Source organism: Triticum dicoccoides, chromosome 5A (genome assembly GCF_002162155.2).
Source record: "Triticum dicoccoides isolate Atlit2015 ecotype Zavitan chromosome 5A, WEW_v2.0, whole genome shotgun sequence".
Lineage (NCBI taxonomy): Eukaryota > Viridiplantae > Streptophyta > Magnoliopsida > Poales > Poaceae > Triticum > Triticum dicoccoides.
Window position 1 is genome coordinate 12,842,263 of NC_041388.1, and position 18,433 is coordinate 12,860,695.

Consider the following 18,433-nt stretch of genomic DNA (forward strand, 5'->3'; position numbering starts at 1 on the left):
TAAAGCACTAGAACAAAAACTAATTGGACCATTGGAGGAGTCACATACCAAAGAACAATCCCCCAAAGCAGTTTTGTGAGAGGAGCTTTGAGCAAGGAGATCGAAAATGACAGCAAGATGAGCGAGAACTTGGGTTTGAGCTGGCTAGTGATTTTTTCGGGAGCAAGACAAAGTGTGTGGGTGCAAGGATAAGTGGAGGGGACCCACGTGGGGTCCACGAGGCAGGGGGCGCGCCCAGGGGGGTGGGCGCACCCTCCACCCTTGTGGGCACATGGTGGGTCCCCTGGTGTGTTCTCAGTGCCAGAAATTCTCAAATATTCTAGAAAAATTATATTTAATTTTCAGGTCATTTGGAGAACTTTTATTTTTGGGGTATTTTTTTATTGCATGGATAATTCAGAAAACAGACAAAAATACTATTTTTGCTTTATTTAATATAAATAACATAAAGTAAAAAGAGGGTACAGATAGTTGTGTTTTCTAACTTCATCCATATCATGCTCATCAAAAGGAATCCACTAATAAGGTTGATCAAGTCTTGTTAACAAACTCATTCCGAATCGCATGAAACCTGAGAAATTTCGAATAACACTAGGTTACCTCAACTGGGATATGCACATCCCCAACAATAAGAATATCATATTTCTTCTTGACAGTAGGAAGGGGAAATTCAAAACCTCCAATAGTAATCGTTGAAAATTTTCCAATAGAACTAATACTATGGACTTGAGGTTGTTTCCTCGGAAAGTGTACCGTATGCTCATTACCATTAACATGAAAAGTGACATTGCCTTTGTTGCAATCAATAACAGCCCCTGCAGTATTCAAAAAGGGTCTACCAAGGATAATCGACATACTATCGTCCTCGGGAATACCAAGAATAACAAAGTCCATTAAAATAGTAACGTTTGCAACCACAACAGGCACATCCTCACAAATACCGACAGGTATAGCAGTTGACTTATCAGCCATTTGCAAAGATATTTCAGTAGGTGTCAACTTATTCAAATCAAGTCTACAATATAAAGAGAGAGGCATAACACTAATACTGACTCCAAGATCACATAAAGCAATTTTAACATAGTTTCTTTTAATGGAGCATGGTATAGTTGGTACTCCTGGATCTCCAAGTTTCTTTGGTATTCCACCCTTAAAAGCGTAATTAGCAAGCATGGTGGAAATTTCAGCTTCCAGTATCTTTCTTTTATTAGTAACAATATCTTTCATGTATTTGGCATAAGGGTTCATTTTAAGCATATCAGTAAAACGCATACGCAAAAAGATAGGTCTAATCATTTCAGCAAAGCGCTCAAAATCCTCATCACCCTTTTTCTTGGATGGCTTAGGAGGAAAAGGCATGGGTTTCTGAACCCATGGTTCTCTTTCCTTACCGTGCTTCCTAGCAACAAAGTCTCTCTTATCATAACGTTGATTTTTTGATTGTGGGTTATCAAGATCAACAGCAGGTTCAATTTCTACATCATTATTATTGCTAGGTTGAGCATCAACATGAGCATCATCATTAACATTATCACTAGGTTCATGTTCATTACCAAATTGTGTCTCAGCATCAGAAATTGAAATATCATTGGGATTCTTAGGTGTGTCAAGAACAGGTTCACTAGAAGCATGCAAAGTTCTATCATTTTTCTTTTTATTCTTCTTAGAAGAACTAGGTGCATAAATATTAGTTCTTTGAGAATCTTGTTCAATTCTCTTAGGATGACCCTCAGGATACAAAGGTTCCTGATTCATTTTACCACCTCTAGTCATAACTCTAACAACATTAATTCATTGAGCAAATCATTCTGAGCTTTAAGTACTTGTTCTACTTGAGTGGTAACCATAGAAGCATGTTTACTAATAAGTTTGAGTTCACCTTTAACACTAGCCATATAATCACTCAAGTGTTCTAGCATATCAGCATTGTGTTTCAATTGTCTACCAACATAAGCATTGAAGTTTTCTTGTTTAACCATAAAGTCATCAAACTCATCCAAGCATTGGCTAGCAAACTTAGTAAATGCGATTTCACATTTATCAAATCTATAGAGAGAATTTACCTTTACTACCTGTGTAGGGTTATCAAGACCATGTATTTCTTCAATAGGTGGTAAATTCTTAACATCTTCAGCTTTAATACATTTTTCTTTCATAGATTTCTTTGCCTCTTGCATATCTTCGGGACTGAGAAATAGAATACCCCTTTTCTTTGGAGTTGGCTTATGAGTTGGTTCAGGAAGTGTTCAATTATTTTCATTAGTCAACATATTATTCAATAGCAATTCAGCTTGATCAACATTTCTTTACCTGAAAACACAACCAGCACAACTATCCACGTAGTCTCTGGAAGCATCGGTTAGTCCATTATAAAAGATATCAAGTATTTCATTTTTCTTGAGAGGATGATCAGGCAAAACATTAAGTAATCAGAGAAGCCTCCCCCAAGCTTGTGGGAGACTCTTTTCTTCAATTTGCACAAAATTATATATTTCCCTTAAAGCAGCTTGTTTCTTATGAGCGGGGAAATATTTAGTAGGGAAGTAATAAATCATATCCTGGGGACTATGGACACAACCAGGATCAAGAGAATTAAACCATGTTTTAGCATCACCCTTTAATGAGAACGGAAATAACTTAAGGATAAAGTAATAGTGAGTTTTCTCATCATGAGTAAACAGGGTGGCAATATCATTTAATTTAGTAAGATGTACCACAACAGTTTCAGATTCATAGCCATAAAAAGGATCAGATTCAACCAAAGTAATTAACTCAGGATTGGCAGAGAAATCATAATCCTTATTAGTAATAAAGATAGGTGAAGTAGCAAAAGCAGGGTCATATTTCATTCTAGCATTCAAAGACTTTTCTTTAAGCTTAGCTAATAATTTCTGAAGATCAGATCTATCATTGCAAGCTAAGAAGTCTCTAGCAATTTCTTCATCCATAACATAACCCTCAGGCACAATAGGCAATTCATCTCTAGGGGAGAATCTTCATCATCACTTTCATCAATATTATCAGTTTCAATAATTTCATTCTCTCTAGCCCTAGCAAGTTGTTCATTAAGAAATTCACCTAGTGGCATAGTATTATCAAGCATAGAAGTAGTTTCATCATAAGTATCATGCAAAGCAGAAGTGGCATCATCAATAACATGCGACCTATCATAATCAATAGCATGTGTAGGTGTCGCAAGTTTACTCAAAACAGAAGGTGAATCAAGTGCAGAGCTAGATGGCAGTTCCTCACCTCCCCTCGTAGTTGAAGATACAAGACAGAAGACTCTCCCCCGTGTCCGGATGGGACTCTCCTTGGCGTGGATGGCAAGCTTGGCGTTCGGATATGAGGATTTCTTTCTCTGTAACCGACTTTGTACAACCCTAGTCCCCTCCGGTGTCTATATAAACCGGAGGGTTTAGTCCGTAGAGGCAATCATAATCATACATGCTAGACTTCTAGGGTTTTCGCCATTACGATCTCGTGGTAGATCAACTCTTGTAACCCCCATACTCATCAATATCAATCAAGCAGAACGTAGGGTATTACCTCCATCAAGAGGGCCCAAACCCGGGTAAAACTTCGTGTCCCCTGTCTCCTGTTACCATCAACCTTAGACGCACAATTCGGGAGCCCCTACCCGAGATCCGCCAGTTTTGACACCGACACGCAATCCTGAAAAAACAATTTTAACGTCACCAAATTCAACAATGATGATGACTTCCTTCTTCTCTCCAACGATCAATCCATGTGGAACGAGGCTTTGAACTCTCCCGACCTCCTCTACGTTGGCTACGACATATTAAGGTTGAAGACCTGACTTTTTTTTCCGAGGATGGGCCTACAAGGGCCATCTTTGCTTTGAGGACATCCCTAAAGCATGATGGTTAGCTCGAGAATGTGACCAGCTCGTCAACGATCGAGTCGGGCGGAACCATGCTGTGAACTCTTTCGACCTCCTCTACGTCGGCTATGCCATATCGAGGTTCAAGGCACGGACAAAATTATGTGGAAAGGAGTCTTTCATCATGCGTACAAGGTTTGTCTTTTTTTGTTGTTGCTGCTTTGAGGGCATCCTCAAGCATTTGGTTAGCTTGAGAGCGACGACCTGCTCCTTTTCATCAGATTTTTTATGATGGTCCCCACTTATTCAAGTAGGAGGTGTCCGCTACTACCTTTGGTTGTGCCCGACTGTTCCTGGAGCCCATTGGTGATGCAAATGATCTCAATCTGGGGAAGTGCCCGTGTGTCTCCCGGTTAGTATGAAGTCAAACTTGATAAAGTTTTTCCCGCAAAAAAAAACTTCATAAAGTTTGACCATATTTATATGAAAACAATATCAACATCTACAATACTTAAGCTATACTACAATTTAAAACTGAATTCATGACGTATCTAATGATATTGGTTACATATTATGAATGTTGATGCTTTTTTTCAATATAAAGTCGTATCAAGTCTGACTTCAGACAAAAATCTTATATGCGGAGTAAAACATACCGGGGCCCAAAAAAAATATACCGGAGGAAGTATAAGAAAGAAAGCTCCTTATAAGTAATGAAAAATCTTTTGGCCCCTTGAACAAGCATTGGTTTTCGATACCGGCTTGGGGAGGCAGTACTCCAACAGTACAACGGTAGATACAATGCATTTATATATTACACACATCGACGATGATCCATCCCGTCAGTTTCCGAGTCACGAAAGCCCCTTCCATGCGGGCCCCCGGGAGAGCGCGCCCACTGGCCCCACAGGCAGCGGCACGGCTAAAAACGGGGGGACGCTTCCCTTTCATCTCGTGACTATAAAAAAGAATGGGCGGCCCTGTCCTCTCCCCTCTCCTCGCCTCGCCTTCTCCGCCCTCCGCTCCATTCGTTTCGATCTATTTCGGCTTCCTCTCCTCCAAGCTTCGGCCATGGCCGCCACGATCCAGTCCGTGAAGGCCCGCCAGATCTTCGACAGCCGCGGCAACCCCACCGTCGAGGTACGCACGCGCCCCTGATCTGTACGTTCTGCTCCGGTCCAACTCGATCTGGTAGGACGGCCTGGTTTCGATCTGGTGATTCGTCCGTCGGCCGTGGGTCGGGGCTTCTGGGGCGCTGGCCATAGGATGACACAGAACTAGCTCCAGTTCATCAATGTAATGTAGGCATGTATTCCGATTATAGTCGTACGTGCTTATGGAAAAGAACTTGCATGACATCTTTTGTCCTATCCTCCCGCGGCAGCGGGGTCCTATTGGAAACTAAGGGATATTAAGGCCTCCTTTTAATAGAGTACTGGACCAAAGCATTAACACATACGCTGCGTTTGGATGTCTCCATTGGTGAGCTCTGTATTGAATTGGTCTGGAATTCCAAATCAGTGAGGAAATTGAAATGGCACGAATACGAATTCGCATGTTTGGTTGTTCACTGCATTGCCCCTTGAAATGCCTATGAGGTTGTAATACCAAATCCTGCTTGGATGACAAACTTTGGAATTGCATAGCTATATTGCCATGAAAATTATACTCTAGTGGGGCATCTCCTTTGGCCATGGAGCAGAAGAAATAAATATGGCAGTAAGAAATAAATATTCTGGCAATGTCCTTTGGCCATGGAGCAGAAGAGGAGCAGCAGTTCCTTCGGCCATGGAGTAGAAGAGAGGCAGAGGACGGCGAGCAGGGAGGAGGGCGGGGCGTGGCCGAGGAGGGCGGGGCACGGTGGCCGGGGAGGACGGCGGGCCGTGGCACAAGGGGGCGGGGCGCGCTGGTCCTGGGGCTGCCGCCGACCTCCATGGCGGGGTTTGGCTCAGTGGGGCGGAGAAGAGGAGTTGGGGAAGGACCAGGGAGGAAGGGACCTGTGCCGCCGTCGGACTCCATGGTTGTTACTGCCGCCACCAACCTGCTAGGTCGCCGCCGCCGCCCGCCTGCTACCTGCTAGGTCGTCGCGAGGTCGCCTTCTCGTATCCCCTCCTTTCTCTCTTCTATTTTCTCGTTGCGGGCTCGAACAGGTATGTTTTGCGGGAGGTGTCCATTTCAGTCCAATTCGAAGGGGTAGCCCTCCGAAACGTGCGAGGGAGATTTACGTGGTAGCCAAAACAGACTGAATTGGTTTTTCATTTCCAATACGAATTCAGTGTCCAGCCAAACACCTGTATTGATGTGAGATGATTACCAAATCCATTTCCAGGGCTCCAATGGAGACATCCAAACACAACGATAGTGAATACATGAACTCCTCAAACTACGATCATCACCGGTAAGTATCCCGATTATTGTCACTTCGGGGTTAACGGATCATAACACATAATAGGTGACTATAGACTTGCAAGATAGGATCAAGAACTCACATATATTCATGAAAACATAATAGGTTCAGATCTGAAATCATGGCACTCGGGCCCTAGTGACAAGCATTAAGCATAGCAAAGTCATAGCAACATCAATCTCAGAACATATTGGATACTAGGGATCAAACCCTAACAAAACTAACTCGATTACATGATAAATCTCATCCAACCCATCACCGTCCAGCAAGCCTACGATGGAATTACTCACGCACGGCAGTGAGCATCATGAAATTGGTGATGGAGGATGGTTGATTATGACGATGGCGACGGATTCCCCACTCCGGAGCCTCAAACGGACTCCAGATCAGCCCTCCCGAGAGAGTTTAGGGCTTGGTGGCGGCTTCGTATCGTAAAACGTGATGAATCCTACTCTCTTATTTTTCTCCCCGAACACGAATATATAGAGTTGGAGTTGAGGTCGGAGGAGCATTAGGGGGCCCATGAGGCAGGGGGGCGCGCCCGGGGGGTAGGCGCGCCCCCACCCTCGGGGATAGGGTGTGGGGCCCTGGCCTTGATTCTTTCGCCAGTATTTTTTATATATTCCAAAAATAGTCTCTGTTGATTTTCAGGTTATTCAGAAAACTTTTATTTCTGCACAAAAATAACACCATGGCAATTCTGCTGAAAACAACATCAGTCCGGGTTAGTCCCCTTCAAATCATGCAAGTTAGAGTCTAAAACAAGGGCAAAAGTGTTTGGAAAAGTAGATATGACGGAGACGTATCACCCCTCGATTACCTTCGGCTTCACATTAAAGGTCTTGAGCCATAAACCAAAGTGAGGAGTAATACGAAGAAAGGCCTCGCACATGACAATAAACGCCGAGATGTGAAGAAAGTAGTCTGGAGCTAGATCGTGAAAATCTAGCCCGTAATAGAACATGAGTCCGTGAACGAAGGGATGGAGAGAGAACCCTAGCCCCCGAAGGAAGTGAGAGATGAATACGACCCTCTCGCCGGGTTTGGGAGTAGGAATAACCTGTCCTTTAGCAGGTAGCCTATGGGGGATTTCCGCGGTCAGGTATCTTGCCGCCCGGAGCTTTGCGATATCCTCCTCTGTGACGAAGGAGGCCACCCACCGGCCTTGAAGGCTGGGTCCGGACATGACTGGGAGGCTTGGAGCAATTAAGTTGAAACCTGGGTGTTGGAATTCGAGATTGGAAAGGTTGAGGAAGAGGTAGGCGCGGAGGAGAAAGACGGGTCTGAGCCCCTTTATAAAGGCGATGAATATCAAACGCCTCCTCATAGGCCTTAAAGCCTGCCTATTCCCAAGGGATCATGCCAACGGAACAATTGGGTTATCCACGCCCATATTAATGAGAATACCGTGATAAGGGGACATGATCTCTGCTTCGACAAGACGTGCCAATAAAACCACGTCTTAAAACATGGAGCGGGAGGCTAAAAAATGGTTCGAAATAATGGCCGGGCTGGGACGTGATGTCGTGCTACAAAAAATGTCAGCAAATTGGACTTGTAAAATATTATACTCTTTGCGGATATATGTGGTGTTTGTTTTACAGAGGCGGACACGTTCTTTGTGTTCGAGAGCTGTTTTGGAGTATTCGGAGGAGGAACCCGCCTTCAATGTCGAAGACGATCTGCGCGCCGGACGCCTCATCATTGAAGCCTGGTTTAGGGGCTATTGAGGGAGTCCTGGATTAAGGGGTCCTCGGGCGTCTGACCTGTTGGACATGGGCCGGACTAATGCATGGGCTATGAAGATACAAGACAGAAGACTCTCCCCCGTGTCCGGATGGGACTCTCCTTGGCGTGGATGGCAAGCTTGGCGTTCGGATATGAAGATTTCTTTCTCTGTAACCGACTTTGTACAACCCTAGTCCCCTCCGGTGTCTATATAAACCGGAGGGTTTAGTCCGTAGAGGCAATCATAATCATACATGCTAGACTTCTAGGGTTTTCGCCATTACGATCTCGTGGTAGATCAACTCTTGTAACCCGCATACTCATCAATATCAATCAAGCAGAACATAGGGTATTACCTCCATCAAGAGGGCCCGAACCCGGGTAAAACTTCGTGTCCCCTGTCTCCTGTTACCATCAACCTTAGACGCACAGTTCAGGAGCCCCTACCCGAGATCCGCCGGTTTTGACACCGACACGCAATCCTGAAAAAACAATTTTAACGTCACCAAATTCAACAATGATGATGACTTCCTTCTTCTCTCCAACGATCAATCCATGTGGAACGAGGCTTTGAACTCTCCCGACCTCCTCTACGTTGGCTACGACATATTAAGGTTGAAGACCTGACTTTTTTTTACGAGGATGGGCCTACAAGGGCCATCTTTGCTTTGAGGACATCCCTAAAGCATGATGGTTAGCTCGAGAATGTGACCAGCTCGTCAACGATCGAGTCGGGCGGAACCATGCTGTGAACTCTTTCGACCTCCTCTACGTCGGCTATGCCATATCGAGGTTCAAGGCACGGACAAAATTATGTGGAAAGGAGTCTTTCATCATGCGTACAAGGTTTGTCTTTTTTTGTTGTTGCTGCTTTGAGGGCATCCTCAAGCATTTGGTTAGCTTGAGAGCCACGACCTGCTCCTTTTCATCAGATTTTTTATGATGGTCCCCACTTATTCAAGTAGGAGGTGTCCGCTACTACTTTTGGTTGTGCCCGACTGTTCCTGGAGCTCATTGGTGATGCAAATGATCTCAATCTGGAGAAGTGCCCGTGTGTCTCCCGATTAGTATGAAGTCAAACTTGATAAAGTTTTTCCCGCAAAAAAAAACTTCATAAAGTTTGACCATATTTATATGAAAAATATATCAACATCTACAATACTTAAGCTATACTACAATTTAAAACTGAATTCATGACGTATCTAATGATATTGGTTACATATCATGAATGTTGATGCTTTTTTTCAATATAAAGTCGTATCAAGTCTGACTTCAGACAAAAATCTTATATGCGGAGTAAAACATACCGGGGCCCAAAAGAAAAAATAATACCGGAGGGAGTATAAGAAAGAAAGCTCCTTATAAGTAATGAAAAATCTTTTGGCCCCTTGAACAAGCATTGGTTAAGACGATCCATCCCGTCAGTTTCCGAGACACGAAAGCCCCTTCCATGCGGGCCCCCGGGAGAGCGCGCGCCCACTGGCCCCACAGGCAGCGGCACGGCTAAAAACGGGGGGACGCTTCCCTTTCATCTCGCGACTATAAAAAAGAATGGGCGGCCCTGTCCTCTCCCCTCTCCTCTCCTCGCCTTGTCCGCCCTCCGCTCCATTCGTTTCGATCTATTTCGGCTTCCTCTCCTCCAAGCTTCGGCCATGGCCGCCACGATCCAGTCCGTGAAGGCCCGCCAGATCTTCGACAGCCGCGGCAACCCCACCGTCGAGGTACGCACGCGCCCCCGATCTGTACGTTCTGCTCCGGTCCGACTCGATCTGGTAGGACGGCCTGGTTTCGATCTGGTGATTCGTCCGTCGGCCGTGGGTCGGGGCTTCTGGGGCGCTGGCCGTAGGTTTCTGATGCGCTAGATTCGAGGGGTTTTGGGTGGGTGGGACGGTAGGTAGGATGCAGAGTACTGTTGCCGAGGGATGTGCTAGATTCGATGTGAGGTGGGTTGTTTAGTCGGATTACTGTGGCGCTCGTCATGCATTTAGATCGGCTGGTCGCCATGCCCTGTGTTTATGTAGTCATTGCGGTTTCGTGCCCTGGTTGTTGCTTAGTGCTTATCGTTTGATCTGTGCATAATTCCGTAGTGTGAAGTAATGTGACGAAAATCTAAATGAGTGTAGCATCTCATTCTGGTCCAAGTGGCATTGGGTGTGCAGGTAGGATGTAAAATGTCGTTTGCTTGTTGCCAATCCTTGGCCAGTTTTTTTTCATATGTTAGATAGATTTGACGCAAACTGGCTTGTTCAGTCAGATAGATGCTGGGTAGAACGATTTTTTATTTTGCCTGCCAGCCCTCCATTGTTTGTTTTCACAGTGTGTATCAACAGATGGTTGTTCGCCGTGCTTGGTGTTTATATAGCTAAATGTAGCCATATGGCCTGTGTCCTAGTTGCATGCGGCATCGTCTGGATTTTATTGTTTAAGCTATGCACAATGCCAAATTGTAAAATATTTTGGCAAGTTATTTGGCTAATCTCATGGTTTTGTGCATCAGGTTGATGTGTGCTGCTCAGATGGAACCTTCGCCAGGGCCGCTGTTCCCAGCGGTGCATCAACTGGTGAGTTATTTTGTTATTATCATCACTCTCTTCTTTTCAACCTTAAGTTTCTGCTTTGGTTTCCTGAGTTCCTGACTAGTGAAGGCACAAACTCTTATTTGGATCATTATTTATGGAATGTTATTGTATTGGTTTTGTTTAACTAGTCTTGTCTGAATCATCCCTCTTATGTAGGTGTTTATGAAGCTTTGGAACTGAGGGATGGTGGATCTGACTACTTGGGAAAGGGTGTATCCAAGGTTTACATCCATTTGAGCGAATTTTATCTTCACATTCTTTAAATCTATGTCATAGTTAATAGTCATGTAATGTGGCTGCTATATATGTTTTTTTTTTGCCTCAACTCTATGCTTCTGTTACACTAGCAATATTGTTGCCAGCTTTTGAAATTTTCCTACTTGTTTACCAAATTATTATGCCAAATGGACCAAACAGTGCCATCTTTCCAGTTATCCTGTTTGTGAGAACAAGTTATTTTGCCATGTTGGTTTCATCCATACAATGTTTCCTTGTGCTGTATAACTTGATGTTTCTAGTTTAATGTGGTAGGTTGTAGCTTTTTTTCTTTGATATCTCATTGCCGTTGATTATGTGTAGTAGCTTAGGATTATGTATTTATGAAGTGAATAATCATGGGCAATATCTCTTGTGCACATTTTCTTATTTACTAAAAAACCAACTTGCTCAAGTACTGTCATGAAATGAACAACTCAGGATCATTTAGTGCTTGATGTTTCACTATAGCTATCCGGTTTTTTTTCTATTGTAGCGAATAGTCCATTTGCATGCATAATTTAGTCTTTTCTTTGTATTTACATGTATTTTTCTTTTTTTCTTTCACAGGCTGTTGACAATGTGAACTCGATTATCGCGCCAGCTTTGATTGGCAAGGTTAGCATTGTCTCTGCCCCCTTTTCTATTGTGATATGGGAGTTGAATGCATAATTCATTCAGTGCTCTCTTTCCTTCCACAGGACCCTACAGCTCAAACTGAGCTCGACAACTATATGGTTCAGCAGCTTGATGGAACCAAAAACGAATGGGGTTGGTGCAAGCAGAAGGTATTACATAATCCACAACGAGTTTTACTTGGTGCCAATGCTAATTTCCATATGCAGATCCCCTTCTGACAGCTCAATTTCTTCTGTATATTCAGCTTGGTGCTAATGCAATCCTGGCTGTGTCACTAGCTGTTTGCAAAGCTGGAGCCAGCGTCAAGAAGATTCCGCTGTACAAGGTGTGCATCATTGCTAATCAACTCTTTTAATATTCTACATTTGTTTGCTATTGCCTAAAGTCTTTGAACATGAATATATTCTTCACTGCAGCACATTGCCAACCTTGCTGGCAACAAGCAATTGGTTTTGCCTGTTCCTGCATTCAATGTCGTCAATGGTGGATCCCATGCTGGAAACAAGCTTGCTATGCAGGCAATGCTCTGAACTAAGATTTTCACATCTTTCATCATGTTGTTTTCGCACATTTCTTATTTATGCCTTTACTTGCATATCTGCAGGAGTTCATGATCCTTCCTACTGGAGCTGCCTCATTCAAGGAGGCAATGAAGATGGGCGTTGAAGTGTACCACAACTTGAAGGTAATTCTTTCATCTTCTTTTTCTCTTTGCTATCTTGTAAAAAGCAAATTTACTAAAACTAACATTTTCTGTGACAGTCTGTTATCAAGAAGAAGTATGGACAAGATGCCACCAATGTTGGAGATGAAGGTGGTTTTGCTCCTAACATTCAGGTATTTCCCTGTCCTTAGAGGTTTAAGATCAGATTTCCTTGCTTTGTTATGCCTTGTTATTTCGCCGACAGTTGCTGATTGTCATGTTTGGACGTATAGAACTACTGTGTTGTTATAAATTGAGGTCAATGTTTGTGGGGTGTGATCTGAGTTCTTTTTGTTTTCGGGTGTTGTAGGAGAACAAGGAGGGCCTTGAGCTCTTGAAGACTGCAATTGAAAAGGCTGGATACACCGGCAAGGTTTGTCTGCTTGAATTAATCTGTTGTCACACACTTCTCAGTGAGCTTTTAAGTTAGTGACTGAAGGAGATTTGTTGGTTTGGGAAATTCTAGGTTGTCATTGGAATGGATGTTGCTGCTTCAGAGTTCTACAATGACAAGGACAAAACCTATGACCTCAACTTCAAGGAAGAGGTAATTAGCCCCATGGTTTGTTTTGTGGCAACAATTTGTTCTCTTTTCATGAGCATTTTTAACATTGCCCTCCCTTGCTGTAGAACAACGATGGTTCCCAGAAGATATCTGGAGATAGCCTGAAGAATGTATACAAGTCATTCGTGAGCGAGTACCCCATTGTGTCGATTGAGGACCCATTTGACCAGGATGACTGGGTGCACTATGCTAAGATGACTGAAGAATGTGGAGTGGAAGTTCAGATTGTTGGTGATGACCTTCTAGTCACCAACCCAACCGTGAGTGATTTGTTTTCTGTGGTGTAGGTGAGCATTTTCATTCTGTTGGATCACTGTAATTAATTTGCTGTATCACTATGTTGTGCAGAGAGTTGCAAAGGCAATCAAGGAGAAGTCATGCAATGCTCTTCTGCTGAAGGTATTATTCTCTTCAAACAGAAGCTGTTATTGATTCTTCTCCTTTGGTCGTCATAGTACAAGTACTCCTTCCGTCCATAATAAGGACCTGATCAGATGGAGTATGCACTACATATTCTGATTGTTTCATCCTTTTCATGTGTAGGTTAACCAAATTGGATCCGTCACTGAGAGTATCGAGGCCGTGAAGATGTCAAAACATGCTGGTTGGGGTGTGATGACCAGTCACAGGAGGTACATACTAGATACTGCCTTGTTACCCAACCGTTTCCCCCTTGTTTCTATCGTTATTACCATTTGTATGCTTATGTACATTTGTGGTGTGCAGTGGTGAGACTGAGGACACATTCATTGCTGATTTGGCTGTCGGTTTGTCCACGGTATGATTTTATAATCTTCATTTTAATTGTTTGTCTGAATAATTTTAATGAGACTACTGTTTTTTCTCCTCTGGATCTATCAGGAGTAACTGACCAATGTTTCTTCATGTGCAACAGGGTCAGATCAAGACTGGGGCTCCCTGCCGCTCAGAGCGGCTTGCCAAGTACAACCAGGCAAGTGGCTTTCCTGTAATTCTTGCACTGCAGAACCATTCTCCTGATATTCTGTTGACCAACATGACCTCTCACAATAACAAAAAACAAATTGTTCTTCCTCTTTAATCTTCTGTTCGATGCAATGTGCTCATTTAAGAAAGATTTCTCATCTTGTGTTTGGCGTTAGACTGATCTTGCATGTTTGGTTTCTGATATTCTTTTGTTCAGTGTAATGTGTTTATTTGAGCATTCATGTCTTGTTTTTTTTATCGGTTTCCCAAATTTACACCAAGGGGTTATTTCTTTTCTAATTGGAACAGCTTCTGAGGATCGAGGAGGAGCTGGGCGCTGCCGCTGTGTATGCCGGCCTCAAGTTCCGCGCACCGGTGGAGCCATACTAGATGGGATCTGCATCTGAGACACCACCACTCTGCACTTGTTTTTGTGAAAGTGGGCGTGTGTCTTAACTCGCGGAATGAACTATGGTTGAAGCTCTTAGGACTTGTCGAGCAATAATGTACCGCATGTTGCTGTGAACGGGACGGATATGTACCAAACTTGCTCCAATTTTGGTCTTTGTGGTGAGCGAGCAAGTACGCCTGATTACCTTTTGGATCTGTAGTAAACTGTTTGGCCGTTGGCATCGTATTTGGCGTCACTTTAATCTTGTTGCAGAAAGCATGCTTTTTGTTCGCCATTCCTAATTTACCACTGTTTTCTGTCATCTCTCTGTTGTTGTTATTATTGTAGATAAGAAACCTGCTTGTAAAACAACATACTAGTAGATGAATAAAAGAGGAAATGTGAGTACCTAAATGCAAGTACTACATACGGATGTATAGTTTGACACTCATTTTGCTCTGCAAGTCTCTTATTGTTGGAATCTTAAAAAAAAGGAACACAGGGAGCACATGATAACGCAAATGCTTGTGTTTGTGGAAGTGGCCGAACCTTGGGCCGCTCGCTCCCAAGAAACCCACCCACGCGGACGCGCCTGTCTGGCCCAGCCACACCTTATCTCTTTATCCCCTGTCCACTCGATGTTCTCTTCCACTCTTCAATTCAATTCATGGCGTCTTTCCTCTTTGCCTCGTCCACACCCATCCCGTCTGTAGCAGGGAACAGCGCACCGTCGACCATCCATTGCTTGGGTCTTTTTTTTTTTTGCCGATTGTAGCTTTTGTTTGGCCGGTGGCAGCAAAACATCTGCGATTGCAACCTTTTTGCTACGACCGGCTCTGCCAGTGCTGGATATGGTGACCGCGGGCTGGAACCAGCAGTGTTTTTGCTGCGAACCCTGGTGACCACGGGCTGGAACGAGCTGCATTTTTTGTTGTGCCCGTGGTGACCACGAGCTGGAATCAACAACGTTTTTTGCTGCGTTCGTGGTGACCACGAGCCGGGGAGTGGACGTGGCGTGATATTGCAACCGAGACTAGAGCGCGCTGGAACGGTCTTGCTATCTTCTTAACTTCAGAGAAAGTGTACCTCCTGGGTTTTGATGTGCCATATGTCCTAAGAAACATTTCAACCTTCAAATGTATTTCTTGGTTATATCTTGTCTTCAGTGAAAAATAAAAGGGCAGTGGCCACCATCGACAAAATAACAACTAATGTGTCCACCGATGAAGTAGCTGAATAAAAGAGAATAGCTAATCAGCATGTTGCATCAGGATTAAAGGCCTTTACTTTGTGTTTGTTATGGAGACAAGAGGATGTTAGAGTCAGAACAGGCAGCAATAAGTGCTTGTGCATTAATGGAAGACCTTTCCTATTTTTATAATTAATTTCTTCCTCTTTTGAAATAGAAAAAAAATGGGTTAGAGCAGTACCTGCAATAACTTTGGTACGCAGTCCTGCAAATACAAATACGAGAATGAGATCCGATGGATGGTCCCAGTAAACAAAAGGAAGTAAAGTCATAGAAAAATGTTGCTCAACTAACAAGTGTTTTTGGTTTTAGTACTGCCTAGTGTCTAGCGCCGCTGCAATACATTGCCCTCGTGGGATACGATGGAGTTGCCCTAATGGAACGGTCTTAGATTTTGAAGAAATACGTGTACAATGTTTATGCTTTTTCTAGGGCAAATCTTCGTCACGTCTTATTATATAATAATAGGAAGAGAAGAAATCGGTATAAAGGGAATTAGATAAACTGTGCTACACAGAGATCGCTCAACATCCTATTACAGAGCGAAATGCAGGCAACAAGTAACTCTGCTATGAAGTAGGGATCAATCTAGAACCAAGGTTTCTCTTGCTCCTGCTTATGCAAGCTTTTGTCTGCTGTATCTATTTTTGTTTTGATTTTCTCATTCAATGTCTGTGTCTGACTATCTGGAGTTCTGCCTTTTTGCTGCTGTTGAGTTATGTTCCAGAGGATGTGGTATTGGTGGTTGCAGGTTTAAGCTTTGTTTATTCCCTGGCTTTCAGTCTGGCTGCATCGCAATTGGTCAAGGGTTTGTTGGGCACCTGACCTGAAAGTGAGTCTTGGTACTCTAGATGACTTTGAGTGCAGTTGGATCGTTTATATGATCAGACTAGGTCCATCTTATTTGGGTAACATGGCCGATTAGGGATTATCAGGTGGGTACCATGGATTATGGGCAATTTCTTATTTTATTTTGAAGGAACGGGTAATTTCTTATTGCAAGCTCTATTAGATTTTTTAATAAATAAGTACCCATTTCAACTTTACTTTTACTATTTAGAAATTTTGTGTTTCGTGGTTCTCTATGTAGCAATGTTATATCTGTATATACCTACAGGAGCGTTAGACTAAATAACAAGTAAAGTGTTCCGAATTCGATAAAGGTCACAGTCTAACTGACACACACCAACAATATAATTTTCTTTACCTTAAATATTTATATGATATTTTTAGGAGAATTGGGCGCGCGCCTCATTATGATTGCTCAAATGCTATTGTCAAAGAGAAAAATGATAGAAAATGTTGTGGATACGTCCAACACATGGAAATGTTTGAATCAGAAACTCTAAAATAAAAGCAGTAAAAATAAGAGAATTAAAAGTCCCATTTTACAAAATAGAAATGCAAATTCTAATTGGAGTTCAACGTAATACCGTGCGTGTTATGTATGCAGAATGTGTCGTTCCTTTAATTTGTGAGTTGAATGTTGCCCATGTCCTTGACATCGTTGACACTCATAGCCACCTGAGGAGTAGTGTGCTCTGTCTTGCTGATGATCTAATCTCACTGCCCAGCTGACTGTCGTCGTAGAAAAATTGAGGATTCTTTCCGCCTTTTCCTTGAATGTTGAGTTGAGTTATCGAGTAATTTGCCGGCACTAGGATTGTAAGTTTTGGGTATCGGAATGACTCCATCAGATACAACCTAGCTTGCAGTCCAGTTTAAGAAGAGACATAGGCACATCAGAATGTACCAAATATGAGAGGTGACTTCTATTTGCTCGTGGCACCGGGATGCCGGGTAATATCTGAACAAGTCTTCATCTTCCCATGCTAGCTGTGGCTATGCCGATTCCATGAATCCATGTTTGAGAAGAAGAGAGAGCATCGTCACAGCTGCGGCATGCAAAAAGGTTAGTCATCTTTCTGTGAAGTAGTGTCCTCCTTTCTCTTGTGGTGAACTTAGCCTAGGTGAGGTGATCCACCTGAATGTGGTCTCAAAGAAAAAACGACTTGACTTGTACTAGTCTACAATTAAGATCGACACAGGTATGTATGTATGTATATAGTCACTAAGATTGAGCGTTATTCCTTCAGGGCCATGGACGACGCCAACTTAGACATGAATAGCAGCTGCCCTCTTCCTCAGTGGAATCAAATTCCTTTTCCAGACATTGGAACATACAGTATCGACTCAGGTATATATGACTGGTTAGTTGATTCGGAAGGTGGCACTGATTACTCGGCATGCTTCGTTAATTGCTCACGAGCAATAACGAATACTTCTCCGTTCCTAAATATAAGTCTTTTTAGCCATTTTAAATGGACTACAATATATGGATGTATGTAGACATATTTTAGAGTGTAGATTCACTCATTTTGTTTTGTATGTAGTCACTTGTTAGAATCTCTAGAAAGACTCATTTTGCTTGGCCATGATTCCCTTAGACGACCTAAATGATCATGAATTTAAATGATCGTGAATTTAATGGTAGAGAACCATACAAACACAAGTTATGGAGATATCGTGAAATTAATAAGAAAGGGATTTCCTAGTGATGTTGTTCCCCATACAAATTTTCAGATTCTGAGAATTCAATCAGTGTTTTCTGGGGAGCGTTATATTTCCTTTTTAATTTGGCCTACTTTCCCATTTACTCAAGTGTGTTACCCTCTTTAATACTTTCTTAATGAACAATCATGCGCCATGCAGCTACTTTCACGAAGTGCTTTCCTCTCGAGTGTGGTGGGGTTCGCAATGTGCGTACATGATTATCCTCGATGGCCTGTATTAGGGGCCATCTTAGAGCATTACTAGTAGTACCCCTAAACCCTCAAACCCTTAAAAATAACCGCTTTTTTACGGGTTGAGACAAAAAAATCGCAAAGAATAGAACCCCTTAACCCTTAAACCCTTAAATTTTTTTAGAGGCTCAACCCCTATACTCCTTCCCAGCCTGTAGAAACAGGGGTTGGCAGCCCAACCCCTCGTCGACCCGGTTTCCTCTTCGCTTTCGCGCGGGAGGGAGTTTTCAGCTCCCTCCCCAGATCCGCCGCCCTGCCGCCCGCCTCCGGCCGCGCTCCGGCCGCCCTGCCCGCCTCCGGCCACCCCGTTGCGCACCGCCCCGG

At 43.3% G+C, this 18,433-nt stretch overlaps 1 protein-coding gene across 1 annotated transcript; it reads left to right on the forward strand.

Moving 5' to 3' along the window:
• Positions 1-9,540: 9,540 nt before the first annotated feature.
• Positions 9,541-14,358, forward strand: LOC119298805 (enolase-like). The gene is made up of 17 exons (XM_037576104.1): positions 9,541-9,700; positions 10,477-10,540; positions 10,715-10,779; positions 11,384-11,431; positions 11,515-11,601; positions 11,697-11,777; positions 11,869-11,970; positions 12,057-12,137; positions 12,215-12,289; positions 12,466-12,528; positions 12,622-12,702; positions 12,786-12,980; positions 13,069-13,119; positions 13,264-13,352; positions 13,447-13,498; positions 13,616-13,672; positions 13,975-14,358. The coding sequence occupies exons 1-17, from the start codon at positions 9,632-9,634 to the stop codon at positions 14,053-14,055; spliced, it is 1,341 nt and encodes a 446-aa protein (XP_037432001.1). The 5' UTR covers positions 9,541-9,631; the 3' UTR covers positions 14,056-14,358.
• The last annotated feature ends 4,075 nt before the right edge of the window (positions 14,359-18,433 follow it).